The sequence below is a fragment of the Onthophagus taurus genome, chromosome 6 (assembly GCF_036711975.1).
Source record: "Onthophagus taurus isolate NC chromosome 6, IU_Otau_3.0, whole genome shotgun sequence".
NCBI classification, from domain to species: Eukaryota; Metazoa; Arthropoda; class Insecta; order Coleoptera; family Scarabaeidae; genus Onthophagus; species Onthophagus taurus.
Window position 1 is genome coordinate 30,445,453 of NC_091971.1, and position 19,896 is coordinate 30,465,348.

The 19,896-nt window shown below is 33.2% G+C and overlaps 2 protein-coding genes across 2 annotated transcripts in view; both read left to right on the forward strand.

The window, feature by feature from the left end:
• LOC111413958 (thioester-containing protein 1 allele R1-like) overlaps positions 1–17,053 on the forward strand; it is a 31,634-nt gene extending 14,581 nt beyond the window's left edge. Inside the window, exons 3-12 of the mRNA XM_023045104.2 lie at positions 798–1,034; positions 1,090–1,340; positions 1,774–2,293; positions 2,353–2,574; positions 2,627–3,074; positions 14,252–14,462; positions 14,516–14,808; positions 14,858–16,340; positions 16,398–16,681; positions 16,737–17,053. Coding sequence (XP_022900872.2) covers positions 798–1,034; positions 1,090–1,340; positions 1,774–2,293; positions 2,353–2,574; positions 2,627–3,074; positions 14,252–14,462; positions 14,516–14,808; positions 14,858–16,340; positions 16,398–16,681; positions 16,737–16,954 — 4,167 coding nt within the window. The 3' untranslated portion in view covers positions 16,955–17,053. The remainder of the gene's footprint in view (positions 1–797; positions 1,035–1,089; positions 1,341–1,773; positions 2,294–2,352; positions 2,575–2,626; positions 3,075–14,251; positions 14,463–14,515; positions 14,809–14,857; positions 16,341–16,397; positions 16,682–16,736) is intronic.
• Positions 17,054–18,875: 1,822 nt separating this feature from the next.
• On the forward strand, positions 18,876–19,460 carry LOC111413950 (zinc finger MYM-type protein 1-like). Its single transcript, XM_023045097.1, has one exon. The coding sequence runs from the start codon at positions 18,876–18,878 to the stop codon at positions 19,458–19,460; it is 585 nt and encodes a 194-aa protein (XP_022900865.1).
• The last annotated feature ends 436 nt before the right edge of the window (positions 19,461–19,896 follow it).

Consider the following 19,896-nt stretch of genomic DNA (forward strand, 5'->3'; position numbering starts at 1 on the left):
TTGATTAAATTCTAATTAATTCTTCCCACCCAAAAAAAATCCTGAAAAATCAATGAAAATGAGCCTCCTAATGTGGTTTCCCCCCTTAATATTGTAATTAGAAAATATTTTATGAAATTTAGTAGTTAAAGTATAAAATTGTAGAGGTTTATAAATTATAGCATCATTATTATGTTTTGTATATAAAGGGTCCTTTTGTATACGTATCTTATTAAGCAGATGAGTAATCTTACCAACAGGGAAACCATTATCACGAGCTAAATCAAAAATGATGTTAGTTTCTTTAATCCTGTTATATTCAGAAAGAGGGTAATCATAAATCCTGTTAATGAGAAACCGAAAATTAGCAAATTTGTTGATTAGGGTGTGATGATGTGTATGGAATGATGTGGGTTTTTATATTTTCATATTTTCACATATTTTTTTATATCCATTACATATTTTAATAATAGTTACGCTCTCTGTATAGTTTTCAGCTGATGATGGAGTGAAAACTTCGAAACCGGTACTGATATAAATTAAATTTTATGTAAGTGTAAAGGTCGCATCTGTGTTTTATTTCTATATTCAAAATTTCATTTACTTGCAATATGGATAATTTACATAACTTTATTGTTATTTTCATTTTATTTAGGCACTCGTTCACCTCATTTCATCCTCCTCTTTCATCATCCTTTTTCGTAGCTGAAATAGTCTATTAAATACATCCTGTTTCCGATGCATTTCGATTGTGTTTTTAGCAATTTTTTTCTGGTTTTAACAATTTTATATATTTTTAATTTATTTTTGATTGATAGATCGCTGATATTGAAGATGGAGTATACAGCTTATTAATATCCGGAAGCGGTGGTGTTACCTTTGAGGAATCCATTCCAAAATTACGATTCCTCAGAAAAAGTTTTTCTGTTTTAATCCAAACTGATAAACCAGTGTATAAACCGGGAGATCTTATACAATTTCGAACCATTATTTTAGGACCATCTTTACGACCAAGCGAAGTTGTTAGAAATAAACCAGTTCGTGTTCATATAACGGTAAAAGTAAGATGATTAAAAAAATTACAAAAATTAAATCAAATTATTGTTGTAGGATGGAAGAGGTAATAAAGTAAAGGAATGGATGGATGTTTATGCCCCCCGAGGAGTTTTTAATGCAGAAGTACGCTTAAGCAACTCCCCGGTTCTTGGAAATTGGAATATTACTGTTGTTGTTCAAGGACAAACCTACACGAAACGAATTTTAATTGCTGAATATGTTTTACCTAAATTCCTACTCAAAATTGATGCTCCAAATCACGTTAGTTTTCAAGAAAATATTATAGTTACCGATATAGAAGCAAAGTAAGTTTTTACACAATAACATCTTCTTCTCCTGATCCTTATGCCTGATGGCGTCGGATAAATCTTTTCCTATTCCTCCATCCACTTCTTCCACTCCTTTCATTTAATAGCTAATTCCTTTATAACTGATGCTAGAGTCTTCCCTCTCTTCTTTCCAACTTCTGCTATTCTTTCCTGCCACTTCTTCCTAGGTCTTCCCGTCTTTATCTTATCCTTATTCTTTGCATCAAATACCTTTTTTACAATTGTGTTATGTACCATTCTAGTTATGTGGGCGTACCAGTTTAGTTGCTCTTTCTCTACTTTGCTGATTATCTCCTTTTTGCTAATTAAATCTACTCCCAGTCTTATTTCTTCATTCCTTATCCTATCTCACTTTGAGAAACTGTTAATGCCGAAAACTGCGAACAGGAGTAACCGAAATTAATTTCAGTTACGACTACGGTAAAAAAGTTCAAGGTGATGCAACTGTAACGGTTTACCCTACGATAATTTCCGGAGTTATCCAACCAATTTATGAAAATCCTATACGGAAAGTGGTTCCAATAGATGGAAAAACAACCGTAAATATCGATATAGCTAGAGAATTAGGTTTAAATAATGAATACGAAAGAACCGTTGTTGTTGATGTTACCGTCCAAGAAGCATTAACTGGCCTTAAACAAAACAACAGTATTGAAATACAATTACGAAAATATGATTATAAGGTGGAAATCATCAAAACGGCCGATTATTTTAAACCGGGAATGTTGTATACGGTTTATATAAAGGTTAGCAATTATAATGGATATCCTTTAGAAGATAGTCGTAAAACTATTAAGGTAAACTATGGGTTTTCACGAAATAATGAAAATTTTACAAACGTTGAAAAGAAAATTAATCAATTTGGAGTGGCTACTTTAGAGTTGTACATGCCGGTTAATGTAACTGAAGATACAATGTTGAGAATTGAGGTAATTTCATGGTTTTTTAAGCAGGAAGTACCTACAACGTTATGTCATCTTTGTTTTAGGCTGAATATTTGGATTTAAAAGAAATAATGTCACCTGTACTTCCAGCTATATCACCAAGCAAAACGTTTATGCAATTATATTTAGAATCTGAAAAACATGCTGTTAATAAAGACGTGATTGTTTTAGTGAATTGTACAGAACCGATGAGTTACATAACTTATGAAGTATTAGGAAGAGGCGATATTTTATTAACAAAAACTCAACAAGTTGATAATCGAAGAGTAAATATTAACGAAAATGTATCTAAAAAAAAAAAGAGAAATGTTATTTTAGGTTTTTAAATTTGCATTTTCAACAACACACACAATGGTTCCAATCGTTCGTTTATTAGTAAGTTATATTAGAGATGATGGTGAAATTGTTTCTGATTCAGTAAACATAGAAATCGACGGTCTTTTGCAAAATTTTGTACAAGTTGAAACGACATCAAATGTAGGACCTTCGTTTGACGTAGATTTTACCATAAAAACGCAACCGCATTCTTACGTTGGATTGACGGCGGTTGATGAGAAATTGGATAAAATTGGAACGAATTATGAGATCGACAGAAATTCTGTAATTGATGAGTTGGAGAAATATGATGCGGGAACAATTTCGCCGTATTCATTAAAATCAACTCAGAATCATTTTATTTGGAAACCGGGTTCAGGTAATACAAGAAGTATGTTTGAAGACTCTGGGGTTATATTAATAACAAATGGAAAAGCTCCGATGTATGAAGGTAAGAAATTTTTTAACTTTTATTTTACAATAACACTTTTTTATACTTATATGTTTATAATATGATGATATTTTAATTTTAATATTAAGACTTTTTTCAAAATTATCGTTACTTTATCTGGATACTTATTCTAACTTAGTTCCTACAAAATTTCCGTAGGCTGTTTGATTTGTAACTTTATTACAACATACATTTTTTATATCCGCGCCTACAAACTTGTTGATATCTTATCGTTTTTATTGCACATCTGTATTTATTGTTCTTTGTGCGTGGTAATCATTTCGACTGTTGTTGGAGACTTCCCTTTGTGCTATAGATTGGTGATTTATTATGAAAAAAAATCCGCTTATTCAAGAGCACCGACACCGTTGGTATCACCAGGTGTACGATCAAGCTTGAAGACAAAGAAGACATTTGGAAAGATTTTCAAGATGAAAAGATTAAGTGTCCAATTCTATCTGCAAAGATGGATAATGCTGTGATTTCAGAAGTACCGGGGGAGTATCAAGTACCACTGAGAATCAACAACAGTCGAAAGAGATGCTTGAATTATAATCATCCTTTTCCTCTCATTTATTTATATGATCTTTAGGTGGCCACATCCAAAATGCAAATGAATGTTACAATTCTATGATTTGGTGTTTTATTTTATTTTATTCATATTCGGGACACGTACAGGAAAAAATCCCAAAAAAGTGTCCACTACAATAAGTAATATAAAAGAAAAGAAAACAGACTACATAAGAAAGAACAAAAAAAAAACTGAAAAATTTATCAAAAGCATGAAACAATAAAAAAAAAATGGAATTAAATCAGCAAGCACGAAGCAGAAAAGAAAATAAACACAGAGACTAGATTGGTCCACATAATCATCGATATTACACGGATAGAAAAACAGAATAATAAGGACCACAAGAAAGAACAAATTTTTGTTGCTTTTCTTTTCTGCCCCACCACCCGCAAGAAATCAATATAAATATGATAAACGAATGTGTTTCGATTGAGTAAATTAATTTTACAAAGAAAAAAAGCTAATGACAAATACTTAAACTTAAAACGGATTTTTTAAACGACATCATTGTTGTAAATCAATGAATTCAAAGAAATCAACATTGAAACAATAAACATTGCAAGTGTGCATCAGTCTCAACAGAGGTGAACCGGCATGCGCACTAGATCCAGAAGCAGGTAGTCTGAACAAAAATGGTGATCGAGTAGCATAAGAAGGAACATTAAAGTGAATCTGCTCTAAAAGAACCGGAGCGTCGAGAACTCCATTAACTAGTTTGAACAGGAACAATAGGTCCGTACTGTGTCGACGGCCACAGAGAGATCTTAGACCAAACACCTGGCATCTTTGGGAATAAGGGCAATACGGAAGATAAAATTTGTGAGCAAGATAACGGATAAATCTTCTCTGTAGGCCCTCAATAAAGTCGATGTAAATATTATAGGCAGGACCATCCATACTACTGAAGCGAACGTATGCCATATATAAAGAAGTAATGCAGCGGACGTCAGTAAATGGACGAGAAATCCTAATGATAAATCCTAGGCGCTTAGTAGCTTCAGAAACGATAGAAGTAATATGATCGCGATAGAGAAGTCTAGAATCCAGAACAACGCCAAGATCTTTAACTGAAGAGGATTGAGTAAGATAATGCGGACCTATCATATACTTGAATTTAACATTATATCTCTTTCTACTGAACGTGATCTGACAACACTTATCAGGATTTAGAAATAAGTAATTTTGTGAGCAATAGGAATCAAATCTGTCAATGTCATCTTGCAACCGAATACAGTCAGAAGCAGACCTGATGCTAGCAACAATTTTACAGTCATCAGCGAAAAGAGAAAAATTCGAATAATGAAAGCACTCAGAAACATCATTTATATAGGCTAGAAGTAAAATAGGTCCAAGATGGCTATCTTGAGGTACACCAGATGTAACAGGAGTAAAACTAGATATGAAATTATTTACTTTCACTGCTTGAAATCTCTTAGATATATAGGACGAAATCCATAGAGACAGCCCGTTAGATAGGTTAAACTTGTTCAGCTTATCCATAAGAATGTTATGGTGAAGCTTGTCAAAAGCTTTTGTCAGATCGGTGTAGATAGCATCCACCTGAGAGTTATCATTCATAGAATCCTGAATGTATTGAACAAACGCAACCAGATTCGTCTCAACTGATCGCCCACGCAAAAAACCGTGTTGTTGAGGGATAATAGCAGGTCGAAGATAGCTATATAAGTTGTCATAAATTAATTTTTCAAAGACTTTCGAAACAATGGATAATAGGGAAATTGGACGATAATTGCACACAAAATGTCTGCTACCCGATTTAAAGACTGGAGTTATGAAGGCTTTTTTCCATTCAGAGGGAAAGACTGAATTTTCAATGGAGCGGCTGAAGATAATGAATAGAGGAGTTGCCAACTCCCCTGCACATTTAGCAATAAAGTGTCCCGGCAAGTCATCGGGGCCAGGGCCCAATTTATGGTCGACTTGTGTCAGAAGGTGAGAGACATCACGTTCAGAGAACCACGGCTGCGATTGGTAAATAACTAAATATTCAGGCAACCGTCGATATAAACAGAGCTAAAAAACTGAGAGAAAAGTTCAGTTATACGCTTCCCGTCATCCGCCACCTCACCGTTCAGCTCCATTCGAGACGGAATACAGCCGCCACCGCGTCTTTTACTTTTAACAAAAGACCACAAACTAGATGGGCAATCAATCAAGTTACTCTGAACGCGATTCAGATAAGTGCGATAATCAGCAGCAATTAAAGCTTTGGCACGCTTGCGCTGGAAGCTAAAGGAAAGATAGTCGTTTCGATTACCCCATCTTTTCCACTTTTTATGGTATTTCAATTTTTCTTTAACAGATTTAATAGTAGAAGGCGTATACCAGTGAGGAAAACGATTATTACGGGAGAAGCTCTGGGGAACGAATTCATTCATATACCCATATAAGACAGAATAAAAAGTATCAACACAGAGATCAACATCTAACCCACTAAATAAACTGCGCCAATCAACACTTACCAGCCCACCCCTGAGACCGTCAAAATCCGCACGATCAAACCTCCAGGTGACCGATGGGCTCTCACGCAAGACATGACGTTTATCAAACTTAAACAAAAATTCTAAAGCAGGGTGATGCCCATCCAAGTCAACTAGCGGATCGTTACAGGAGCGCACCGAATCAACTCCGCCCGAGTTGCACAAAATTAAATCTAGGTATCTGGAGTTATTGTTAGCAATATTATTAAATTGAGACAAATTACAATAAGAAATAGTAAGAAGTAACTCAGTCGCACGAGGGTTAGCGACGACAGCAGGCACAAGGTTCCCCGCAACTGACTTCAAAGTATCCCATTTTCACCAGGAATTTCCATTTTCTATTTTTGAAAAATAACCATCGAATCATTTATTGGTTATCATTCGCTTTTAATGTCCCGAAGAGTGTGTAAAAATTTAAATAACAGATTTAATCTAAATTAACAACTAATCTCGAAATCGGATGGATTTTTTATTGTACAACCCGATCTACTAGTTATAAAATTATTACTAGTTACTAAACTTTCCGAAAAATTATGATTTTGTTTAGAAACATTCTCAGGTTACTCAGAATCATTTTCAGGAACCATCAATGATTTTTCCTGATGTGTCTCCTTGCTCGTATTTAACTCAATGTCATCTTCATTTACATTTTTGAAATTAGTCTTATTCAAAGATTTCTTATACAGATCGACTTCCTTCTATATACATTATTAATCTCATGCATTGCTATGTATGATCTTGGTGTTTTGTCATATTTTTTATAATTTGTCCTGGGGTCCATGTTTTTCGTTCCCTTATTAGAACATTGTCACTCGGTTTCAATCTCTGTTATAATAAGTTTCTGCCGTTTCCATTTTCAGTTTCATCTTTTCTCCAATATGTTTTATAATTTTAGCTGTTAACTCCATTTTAGTCGTTGGTATGGAAGATCTTAATAGTCTGTTACACAGTAACTCACATGGAGCAACATTAAGGCCAACCAGCGGTGTTACTCTATATTCCAATAAGTATTCTGTTACGTCTTCGCTTTCTTCCGTACATTTTCTTAGCATCATCTCACAAATCCGCGAGACCATTCGACTTTGGGTAAAGTGGATTTGAAGTTATTGCATTAAAGTTCCACTGATCTGCAAAATCCCTAAATCTAAACGAGTTAAAAGGCATGTTGTCCGAAATAAAATTATTTTGTATGCCATGCGTAGAGAATATCTTTTTCAATACTTTTATAACTGAATTTTGAAGTTTTATTTTGAACTGAATTAAGTTCAATCCATCTACTATAGTAATCAATTACCACTAAATAGTCTCTTTGTGAAAAATTCAAAATATCTGCAGCAATGATTTGAAAAGGCAATTCTTTCTTGACCACTTTTCACAAACTCTACATCGTGAAACATAGCTTTCAATATCTCTTGCTAAACCTGGCCAATAAATTACTTTCCTAGCTCTAGATTTGGTCTTTTCCATGCCAAAATCAACTTTGTGCAATTTTGTTAAAATTGTTTGTCTTGAACAGTACGACTTTGTTGTTGAAGAAAATAAGTTCATTCCTACGGTATAGGTCATGTGTAATCTTAAAATAAGATTAAAGAGACTCATGCAATTTTGATTTATCGGTAGATCAGTTATTTTCTATTTCCTGAATCAGTATTTTTGATGTTTCATCCATGTCTGCTATTTCTTTTAATTCGTTTAGGCATTTATCTGAAACTATCCAATTCTAAAGTGTGAACTATTTCTTTCATCGTATGATCATCTTAAACCCTATCCTTCAAAAAAATTCTTGACAAAAGGTCTGCAATATACATTTCTTTCCCAGGCAAGTATTCTATGTAGAAATCGTATTTTAGTAGCTTCAATTTCATTCTTTGCAATCGAGAAGTTACTTTTCTAATATCCTTTTCAGCTATGGATGTTAACGGTTTATGATCGCTATTTATTCTAACCTTGCGTCCGTAAACAAATTGATGAAATTTCTCTAAAGAAAAACATATTGCTAACATTTCTTTCTCAATTTGTGCCTACCGCGTTTCATAATCTCTTAAGCTTTTTGAATAAAAACTAACAGGTCTGTTATCCTGTAGAAGACACGCGCCAAGTCCATATTGACTTGCGTCTGTTTGAATAATTATCTGCTTTCTCGGATCAAATACACCTATCCCCCGATTTACACGGTAGATACGTTCCTGAGAAAAACGTGTAAATCGAAAATTAAAAATTTTCAAGTCAAAACCGTGTAAATCGAAAAGCTTGCAGAAAATGCATAATTTTGCTATTTAACAGTTGTGATTTTCACTTTCACTCAAATACAATTTTCCGTAGATAAAACTTTAATTTTATGCGAAGAAATACAGACACAGTGTGCGTGTGCAGCAAGTCAGCACATAAGCTCGGGATTCCCCGTGAGATGTGTACACAGCGCACGTGTTCAATCACAGTAGCATTTAGTAGAGTGCGATAAAAACAAAAAAAAAACTTATTTGGAAAACCGTGTAAAAGCGAAAACGTGTAAAACAAGTACCGTGTAAATCGGGGGATAGGTGTATAGCTACTTCTGTGATCAACTTTATTAATTTGTTGAACGTTTCTGTATGATGGTGTCCCCAGACAAACTCTATGTTATTTTTGATCAGCATTGTTAACAGTGCTCTTTATTCCGACAGATTTGGTATATATTTGATTAAGTAATTAAACATACCAAGAATCTAAGCAATTCTTTTTTATTCTTAGGAACCTCTAGCTCCAAAATTGATCAAATCTGTTCCGGATCAGGTCTAATACCTTCAACCGAAATAATTTGTTCCAAATAATTAACACTATTTATTTTGTATTGAATTTTATTAGGATTAAATCTCACATTATATTTTCTTGCTCTTTCTAGAAACTTTTTCATTATTTCATCAAAATATATTTCTATTCCCAGATCACCAAACATTTTCTCATTTAGCTTTTGAAGGACATCTGGACTTGTTTTTAAACCAAATGGAAGCCTTTTGAAGTTGTGTTTACCAAAAGGCGTAGTAAATGTACAGATCTTAGTACTATCCTCTTCTAGTTCAATATAAAAAATCCTTCTTTCATATCCAATACTGTAAAAATATGTTTTCCTTTTAATTTCAGAACAATTTCCTTGAATGTATATGTGATGGATCCCAACATACCCTAATATTCCCGTTTGCCTTTTCTACTATGACAATATTGTTAATCTATTCAGTTGGTTCATCAACTTTCTCTATTATTTCATTTTCTTCTAAACTTTTCAACTAAACTTTTATTTTATTTTTTACTGTATAGGGCATTTTTCTATGTGTACTTCTATGGTCCTGCATTTTCACTTACTTTGTGTTGAAATTTGGTACAGCGATATATATATGTCCAAAAATAAGGTTTACGTATTTTTTTATACGTGCTAATAAAGCCCCTGGGGCGAGTTATAAGGGTTGGAAATCGGAGCGAAATATACAGGTGTATCTGAATGACTGCAACAAACTTCAAGGGGTGATTCTTTGGTGAATTTTAAGGGTACTTTCATATATGAACCATGGGCGACTTCGGCTCCCCTAAGGAGCTACACCCCTCCAAAAATGGCGGAAAATTTTGGTTTACCTTTTTTTCTCGAAAACCATAAACGCTAGGATAATGAAATTTAGGGAATATGTTTAACTCATAATAGGGCACGTTTTGATGCTATTTGTACATTCAACCTACCCTTCTAAACTACTAAACGTAACCACCCCCGTTCAATTTATGCCTAGATTTTTTTTATGAAGATGATAAATGCATTGGAAAAATTTCAGTTAGATAGGCAAAACTATTCTAAAACTTTTTTATCTCTCTGAAGTTCTTCGAAAATTTAATAATTTCTGAGAAAAAAATAATTAAGCAAACACTAACTGTTAAGCTGTAGGGTTGTTAATCGAAAGTTGAAATGATTTTTTAATGAAAAAACCTTAGTAGGCTTTGCAATCTTTGTCAGAAATATTTTTGACGTTTAAATGTCAGTGGTTTTCTTACTATTATTATTATTTTATTTAAAATTTTGAGCGTAAATGCGATAGAACTTTATTCAAAAATAAATTTGAAAAACAATAATAATAGTAAGAAAAACACTGACATTTAAACGTCAAAAATATTTCTAATAAAGATTGGAAAGCCCACTAAGATTTTTTCATTAAAAATTCATTCCAACTTTTGATCGACAACCCCGTTGTTTAAGGGGCAGTGTTTGCTTTATTATTTTTTTTCTTAAAAATTAGTCGTTTTTGGGAAAATTTTAGAGAGATAAAAAAGTTTTAGGATACTTTCATCTAGCTATGTAACATTTTTCTAATGTATTTATCATCTGCACACAAAAAATTTTAGCAAAAATGTAAAAGAGGTGGTTAAGTTTAGCAGTTTAAAAGGGTAGGATGAAAGTACAAATAGGGTCAAAACGTGCCCTATTATGAGTTAAACATATTCCCCAAATTTCATTTTCCTAGCGTTTATGGTTTTTAAGAAAAAAAAATTAAACCAAAATTTTCCGCCATATTTGGAGGGGCGTAGCTCCCCAGGGGGGCCGAAGTCGCCCATGGTTCATATATGAAAGTACCCTTAAAATTCACTAAAGAATCACCCCTTGAAGTTTGTTGCAGTCATTCAGATACATCCTGTATATATTGGCTTATAGGCTGAAAACGAAAATAGCTATCGAAATGTGGTAAATGTACTGATATTCATTTTCAAAGAGCTTTCCATTGATATATCAGACATATATCTAAGGGCTTCAGGGGGTAAACTATCCCTAGTTTTTTGGAATATTTTAAAAACTACCGTGTCGATTTTGGCGATATAGAGTATCCTTTAAAAATATTAATTACGTGTTTTTTCTTATATGCCTCTGACCATCCCCTGCAATGTTATGGGGTATGATAGATAACCCCTTTCCTTAAGAATAATGTGATAAACTGTTACACTTTTGAACAATATTTTGAAGAAAACCATTAATTAGATGTAAATTAAGATTTACGCAGTAAAATAAACCCTATACGACATTAAGGGGTGGCTGAGGTTAACTACCCTAACCACCCCAAAATTTTTTTTTTTTTGCGAAAATTGTTTGTGGATATTGGTGCGATTTACCACGATGTTTTTTTTAAACGTTAGGTAGTATTATTGTAAGAACTTACAAGGGTTAGAAGTTTGAGGTAGATAATATATTTTCGCTAATAACTTTCATACTCCTACACTAAAAGCTTATTTATCCTTATTCTATTTAAATAACACAAAAGTTAAGATAATTATATAAATATTTATTAATAATGAGTTAAGGGGTTGAATTTGATTTGACCTGTTGTTCCTGCAGGTATAGACAAATATTTAAACTTAACATCCGATGGAGTTACTTTACTAATAATTTCAGGGCAGTGGCCACTCCAAGAATCCAGTAATAGTAATAATTTAGGTCCGGTGTTTGGGAAATAGACATTTTGTAGCCAATTTTTCATATGAGCAGAAGTCAGTTTACCAGACTTTGATGCCAAAACGAATATGTTATCTGCTTTGAACATTGTATTTATTACCCTCGGTCCAAACGTACCAGAGGATTCTAACAATGTAGAATACAAGTTGTGATATTTAACCATTTTTTTCAGTTGCTTTTTAACTCATTATTAATAAATCTTTATATAATTATCCTAGCTTTTGTGTTATTTAAATAGAATAAGGATAAAAAAGCTTTTTCTGTAGGAGTATGAAAGTTATTAGCGAAAATATATTTTCTACCCCAAACTTCTAACCCTTGTTCTTACAATAGTACTAACGTATAAAAAAATGAGCGTGGTAATCTAATTAATGGTTTTCTTCCAAATATTGTTCAAAACTGTAACAGTTTATCACATTATTCTTAAGGAACGGGATTATCTATCATACCCCGTAACTTTGCAGGGGATGGTCAGAGGCAGATATGAAAAAACACGTCGTTAATATTTTTAAACGTACTATAAGGATACATAATATCGCCAAAATCGACAGGGTAGTTTTTAAAATATTCCAAAAAACTAGGGGTAGTTCATCCCCTGAAGCCCTCAGATATATGTGTGATATATCAATGGAAAGCTCTTTGAAAATGAATATCAGTTTACATTTACCACATTTTGATAGCTATTTTCGTTTTCAGCCTATAAGCGAATATATATATTTCGCCCCGATTTCTAACCCTTATAACTCGGCTTTATTAGCACGTATAAAAAAATACGTAAACCTTATTTTTGGCCATACTATCGCTGTACCAAATTTCAACAAAATCGGTGAGGGACAGTTCTGACACTTCCCTTGTTAGTATTATTTTATATTTATACGGAATTTTACCTACTTCCGTAAATAAATCAATATTCTTTTGAATAAAATCATTTTTTACGTTGCTATCTTTAATTATATTGTCTACTGTTTTTACTAACTCTAGCCCCATACATGTGTTTAGTCCTAATAGTGGTTGAACTTTAACGTCTACAACAATGAAGTTAATTTTGTATTTCTTAAATTTATGTTCACAGCTTAAAATAATGTAGCCTAATATTTTAATTTTCGTGTCGCCATAAAATTTAAAACAAATTTAACACTAGGTATGTAATATTATCTCCCAAACTATTAATGTTAGGTATAGAACATATAGGATATAAAAGATGTAAAATGAGACGTCGAGGATGACTAAGTAATAAAATATGGCACCTCCCATTTAAAAAAATTAAGTTATGGTACCTCCAAATTTCGAAAAGTTAACGTGCCATAGTAAAGTGACCAAACGATCTTGTAATTTCGAGAAAAGTTCGAAAAGATGAAAATTCAATAAAATCGGGATTTTAATACAGGGTGATTCAAAAAACCGCTGACAGACTTCTAGGGCAGGTAATACATCAAAAATTAAGATGAAAAGTCTTAATAAAATTCGGGGTCGCAAATGCCTCCTTAACGAGATATAGCGGGTCAAAGTTTCTTTAAAATTAAACATTATCTGCAACAAAAAGCCCTTTTTTAAAATATTTTCAACTCCACTGCTAATTTTGTCAAACGGGCAGTATTTTCGTGTAAAGTGATCAATTATCTATCAATTGGTCTCTTACAAAACTTTGATTAAAGCAATAGTTTTTCGTTGAATTAACAAATTTGCAACAAACGTGTTTTTCTTAAAAACTATTGCTTTGATCAAAGTTGTGTAAGAGACCAATTGATAGATAATTGATCACTTTACACGCGTAGAGAGCAATGGCGTAGACAATATTTTTAAAAAAGTGCTTTTTATTGCAGATAATGTTTAATTTTAAAAAAACTTTGATCCGCTATATCTCGCCAACGAGGTATTTCCGACCCCATGTATATTAAGACTATTCAACTTAATTTTTCTTGTATTATCTACTCTAGAAGTCTGTCAGTGGTTTTTTGAATCGCCCTGTATATTGTCGTTGGTAGAACACTACAATTGTAGTAAATTTTATTCTTAAAAATGTTTCTCTTTTACAGTTTTGCTTTTAGATGCATAAAAATCGAGAAATGTTCGAAAAGGTAAAAATTCGTTGAAATCGTGGTTTTTATATTGTTGGAGAGCATGGGTTTCGGAACGTTTTAGAAAATACTTTTGGTATAAAAGTTATAGCAAATTTTATTCTTAGCAGTGCCGCTTTCAGATGCATTCATTTTTGTAACTGGGGATTAGACTTTCAGGGGACACTTACCGAGTCGTTTAAACAACCCTACGCAGTTAATTAGTCAATTTTAAAATTGGGTATTTTCACCTTCGCATTTATAGTGGATCACACTTTTGGTCTAGATGTCTATAATTAGCTAATTAATATAACATTAAATTCCACATTCAGTCAAATGTATTTTGACGCTCATTTTACTCTTCGATTAGCGATGAGTAAAATGAGCGTCAAGAATGATACAAGCTAATTTTGTGGTGACACACCAGATATTCTACTTGGAATTTGACACAAATAATAAAGCTACTACTATAATTCATTAAACGCAAAGTTGTTAAGAAAAATAAAATATTTTTATAAATTACTTTCATTTTTCCTACCTTAAATCCCATAATTACACCGTTAATACGTAAATATTTATCGTTTTAGCTGGAAATATTTTTTCTTGGCCAGCTTCTTTTGGAAGTACTACATTAAAACCTGAGAGAAGTGCGGGTTCGCCAGCTTCGGGAGCTACTCGTCCTCCTTTAGCCGGACCTTATGCTTTCAGCAGGATTCCGCGACCAGTTTCCGACAAACCGAAAATTTATCTTTCGGACATTATCCAAGAAACGTGGCTATTTACTAATTTTTCTTCAAGGTAATTACAACATCAATGTATTTTAGTGTTTTATTTTAATTATTATTTTTTAGTTATGATGGTCAAACGATGATAAGAAAAAAACTCCCTTCTTCAATAACAAACTGGAAAATAACCGCATTTTCATTAAATTTCGCTCATGGTTTAGGCTTAATAACACAACCACTGAAAATAGAAGTTAGCAAACAATTTTCGGTTAACGTAAATTTACCGAAATCAATTCAAAGAGGAGAAGTTTTATTGATACCAGTTGTCGTTTTTAACAATTTAGATCAAGACATAACTGCTGAAGTTTTAATGCATAATCCGGATCAAAAATTTGATTTTGAAGGAGCCTCTAATAAAAGTAAGAAATTATTTTTAGTTGACGATCTATTAATTTATTTATGTTTTAGAAATTGAGTTATATCGCAAGAAAAAGCTCGCAATCAAAAAACAAAGTAAAGGCGAAGTATCTTTTATGATAATTCCGAATAAATTAGGTGAAACCCCAATAAGAATCGAAGCCAATTCACAAAATATGCAAGATACAATCGAAAAAATCCTTATTGTGAAACCAGAAGGTGAAACTGAATTTTATACAAAATCGATTTTGATTGATTTACGGGGAAAACAAAGTTTTAAAGGAAACTTAACGATAAATCTCCCCGAAAACGTCGTGGAAGGTTCCACAAACATCGAGATATCAACCGTTTCCGATCTTCTCGGTCCATTAATAATAAACTTAGGAAATCTCATACGATTACCAACAAGCTGTGGCGAACAAAACCTCCTAAATTTTGTTTCAAACACGATCCTTTTAAATTATTTACGAAATACCGGTCAATTATCCCCGACGATAGAACAAGACGCAATTAAAAATTTAGAAATTTCTTATCAACAACAACTTTTCTATAAACTTGCCGATAATTCATTCGGTGTTTTCGGAAAAGCGAACGAACTCGGAAATATTTGGATTACTTCTTATACAATTTTAGCATTTATTCAAGCAAAACCTTATATTTTTATCGACGATAATTTAATTAGGAACGGTTTAAATTGGTTATCAGAACGGCAAAATCAAAACGGGGGATTTGCAGAGTCGGGAACGATAATTTATGACAATCCACAAAACTCGATCGCTTTAACATCTTTCGTTTTAATGGCATTTATAGAAAATCGTTTTCAAACGTCTCTTTACGCAAATTTAATACAAAAAAGTTTAGCTTATATTCAAAGTGAAATACACAACGACGTAGATACTTATTCTCTAGCTATTGCAACTTATGTTATGCATTTAGCAAAACATCCCGCAAAAGAAAATCTTTTAAATCTCTTAAATTCGAAAGCAATAACGGGAAACGATATTAAATGGTGGACAGATGGAGTTTTAAAAAATGATTCGGCGAATCCTTGGGTGAAATTACCGAAAACGGCGGACATAGAAATTACTTCTTACGCTTTATTATCAATGTTAGAAGCCGATTTAATCACTGATACAATTCCTGTAGTAAATTGGTTGATGAATCAAGGAAATAGTTTAGGTGGATTTACGTCGAGTCATGACACCAAAGCGGCTTTGATGGCTCTTTATCGCATGGTGTTACGGTTTAGTACACAATCGAATATGAAAATTCAATATGAATACAATGATGGACTGAAAAAGAAGAGCAATGATTTTTACGTTAACCAAAATAACGCAATGATCGTTCAACGAACAAAAATTTCCAATGACGCTAAAGTTGTTAATATAACCGCCGAAGGAAACGGATTGTCCTTAATACGTATTTCCTATCAATACAATAAAAACGTAACGGGAGCTTGGCCCATGTTTACTTTAGACCCGCAGGTACATAAAAACTCTAATCAGTATCGTATGCAACTTACAGTTTGTACAGGGTAATTATATTAAAATTCTTGAATATCTTGAATCCTAAATCTTAATTTATCTTTTAGATTCGTTAGCAGAAATCTATCAGATACAACCTTAACTTCTAACATGGCTATAATCGAAGTAAACCTTCCAAGTGGATTTACTGCCGATACCGATTCATTACCAAGTTTAGAAGCGAGTCAAAACGTGCAAAAAGTTGAAACGGGGGACAATAACAGAAAAATTTTCTTGTATTTCAATAACATAACCCACGCGGGTTATTGTCCGACCATTTCGGCGTTTAGAACGTATCGCGTTGCTAAAGAAAAACCAGCGGCGGTGTTGGTTTATGACTATTACGATAGCTGTAATTATGATTATTATTGTTTTTTTTTAATAAATAAGTGATTTTATTGTTTTAGCACGACGAGCAAGGATTTTTTATAGTAGCAGAAGAACCAAAATGGGTGTTTGTGATATTTGCGAGAATGATTGTAACAAAAGGTGTTCGAACGAGCCTAATTTAAAACCATTACAAGATGGTGATAATAAAAATGGGAAATCGAAAGCTAATCAATCAAAATGTTTTATTAATTTACTTCTTGTTTTAGTTTTAATTTCATTGAATGAAATTATTTAACAGCTGAATAACTTTTATTTAACATTGCCAAAAATTGCTAATTTTTTTATTGTTATAATGTCTAATAAATACGTAACTCAAAAAAATCTTTTTTTTTTAAATTCTTCTTCCAGTTTACAGCACGCACCGAGCCTTAACCACAGAATATCACAATCGGAAGACAAACTCGCTTTCGTAGCATTAAATAGGAAGTTTAGACATGCATGGATTTAGTGGCGACAATAAAAACTGGCGCGTCATCCAGTAAAATTAAATTGCATGTGTAAACATCAACTGGCATGCAAGTTGAAATCATGCATGCATGGATCGGAAAAGTCTGCACCCTTCTGAAATCACTGGCGCCAGTGATGAGTCTAACTGATGAGTTTTTTAATGTCAAATTTAGGTTATGTTTCATTGCATTCAAATTAAATCCCAATTACGTTAACACATTCAACGATAACGTTTAATTATCCACATTAAACCTAGAATATATCTATTTTCGTTTCCGTTGAGGTCCTAATTTGTGTATATAGTTGTGCAATACACTTTAATAATGAAACTGGCGTGTCACTTATTTTTGTTTTCGCATATGTAGTGTAAACCTTTATTGGCGTGCAAATAGAACTGGCGCCACTAAATCTAAGCATGTCTAAACTCACCTTACAGCTAAGTTTCCACATGCACGGATTACTGGCGCCAGTTCATTTGCATGTGGAAATAGGAAAAACCACTAGCACCCATAAATTGGTGTTAGTAATCATAGCGCCAGGGGCGGATTTCTAAATAGGCTAGGTAGGCTGTAGCCTACGGCGGCAAATTTTCGAATGCGAAAATTTTTACGCAGCCAGTAAAATTTTACTTTTAGACGGTCAACATATTCGGTTACGACGCGTCGGCTTTGTGGCAGAATGTGGCGACGTAGAGCCGTGTCGGCCGGTTATTTTTCTCTTAAAAATCATCGATACAATATTGCTTCTCCTTCAGTCCTTGTTTTATCGCAAAGCAGAATCATACATGATACACTTAGCGACTTTATTCTGCAGATTTTTATATAAAAGTTAATTTAAAATAATTTAATGCATAATTGAGCTATTTAAAGTGATCTTTAAAGTTAGTGAACCATATTAGAAATAATAGAATAGTCTCGATTACTACAGGCCTTTTATTTTATTGATTTTTTGAGATCGCACTTGTAAGTATATTAAAATTTAACGCATTTTTATTTTAAATAACAATAGTGTTATAGATTACGTACAAATGGCAAATGGTAGAAAGTATTTAGGCGGATGGGAATACAAAAAAAAGGACAGAGGAGAAGCAAAAAAAACAAACCGAAATCTTGAAAAGAACTACAAAAATTGATTATTTCTTCAGCAAGAGTATTCCGGAACCACCAATTGAAACATTCGCAGATAATGTACCTTGTGCATCAAAGGAGACTAGTGTTCTGTTGACCTCGTCCACAGATGAAGATGTTTCAGAAAACAGTGATGAACGACAGGAGAAGAAGGATCAACCGCTATTTCTGCCTCCAACTTTTCAATTTGAGAAAGATCCTGCAAAGTGGATTATTAATGATGAACTCATAGACTTTGTTGCACGTAATAGCTATTCTCAAAATGCAGAGTCTGATTATCAAAATTCTAAAAGAGTCTACAATGACCAAACACGTCTTATGAGTTCATCAATTTTTAAAATAGAGCTTCAAAATGGTGAAGTTTCAAATCGACAATGGATAATATATTCTGAAAAAAATGGTAGTATTTACTGTGGGCCTTGTCGTTTATTATCCAAAGCAGCCACATCCTTTTGCGCAAATAAAGGATTCAATGATTGGAAAAACCTTAAACACTGCGTCGAATCGCACGAACGTTCTATAAATCACAAAAATTCTGTGGTTGCTCTCAGGACAAGGACTTCGAATAAAAATTTAAATAATATGCTAAATGCAGAGATTGATCAAGAGAAACAATATTGGACTGAAGTTTTACGTCGCATTGTCGTTATCGTAAAAAAATTAACAAGTCGTGGTCTTCCATTAAGAGGTTCTGATGAAGTTCTTGGATCAAGTCATAATGGAAATTTTTTAATGGCAGTGGAACTATTAGCCGAATTTGATCCGTTCTTGAAGGAACATATAAAGAATTATGGAAGACCAGGTAGCGGAAAAACAAATTATCTTTCGTCCACAACGTACGAAGAAATTGTATATATAATGGCTCAGAGGTGTAGAGAAGTTATATCTGCCAATGTAAGGATAGCTAAATACTTTTCTATAATTGTGGATTCAACACCTGACATATCCCACGTCGATCAGTTGTCGATTGTCATAAGATATTTCCAAGAATGTGGATCACCGACAGAAGTATTCCTAAAATTAGTACCGACTAGTGGTCATAAATCCGAGCAACTGTACAATATAATATCGGAAACTTTAGCATCTTTTCAAATTATTTTGGATGATTGTAGAGGTCAGTCGTACGATAATGCTGCGAACATGTCGGGACTTTATACCGGCCTCTAAGCAAGAATTAAGAATATAAACAAATATGCGGAATTTATACCCTGTTCAGCTCATTCTCTAAACCTAGTTGGTACGTCGGCAACTAATTGTTGTAATGAATCAACAAATTATTTTACGTTTCTACAAGATATCTACAATTCCTTTTCGGCATCTATGTTACGTTGGGAGAAATTGAAGAAGAATAATGTAAAAACAACACCAAAAAGTCTGTCGTCCACGAGATGGTCATGCAGAGATCATGCCTGCAAGGCTTAATGTCTTGGAAATGTATTTACAATACTCTGGAAACTATTTCCAATGACAGTTTAGAGAAGGGGATTTCGAAGGCAGAAGCAGCGGGACTAATTAAAAAGATGGCCAGATTAGAAACTGCGTTCATGACTGTTTTTTGGAGCACTGTTCTCAATCATATGAATATAGTAAGTAAAAAACTACA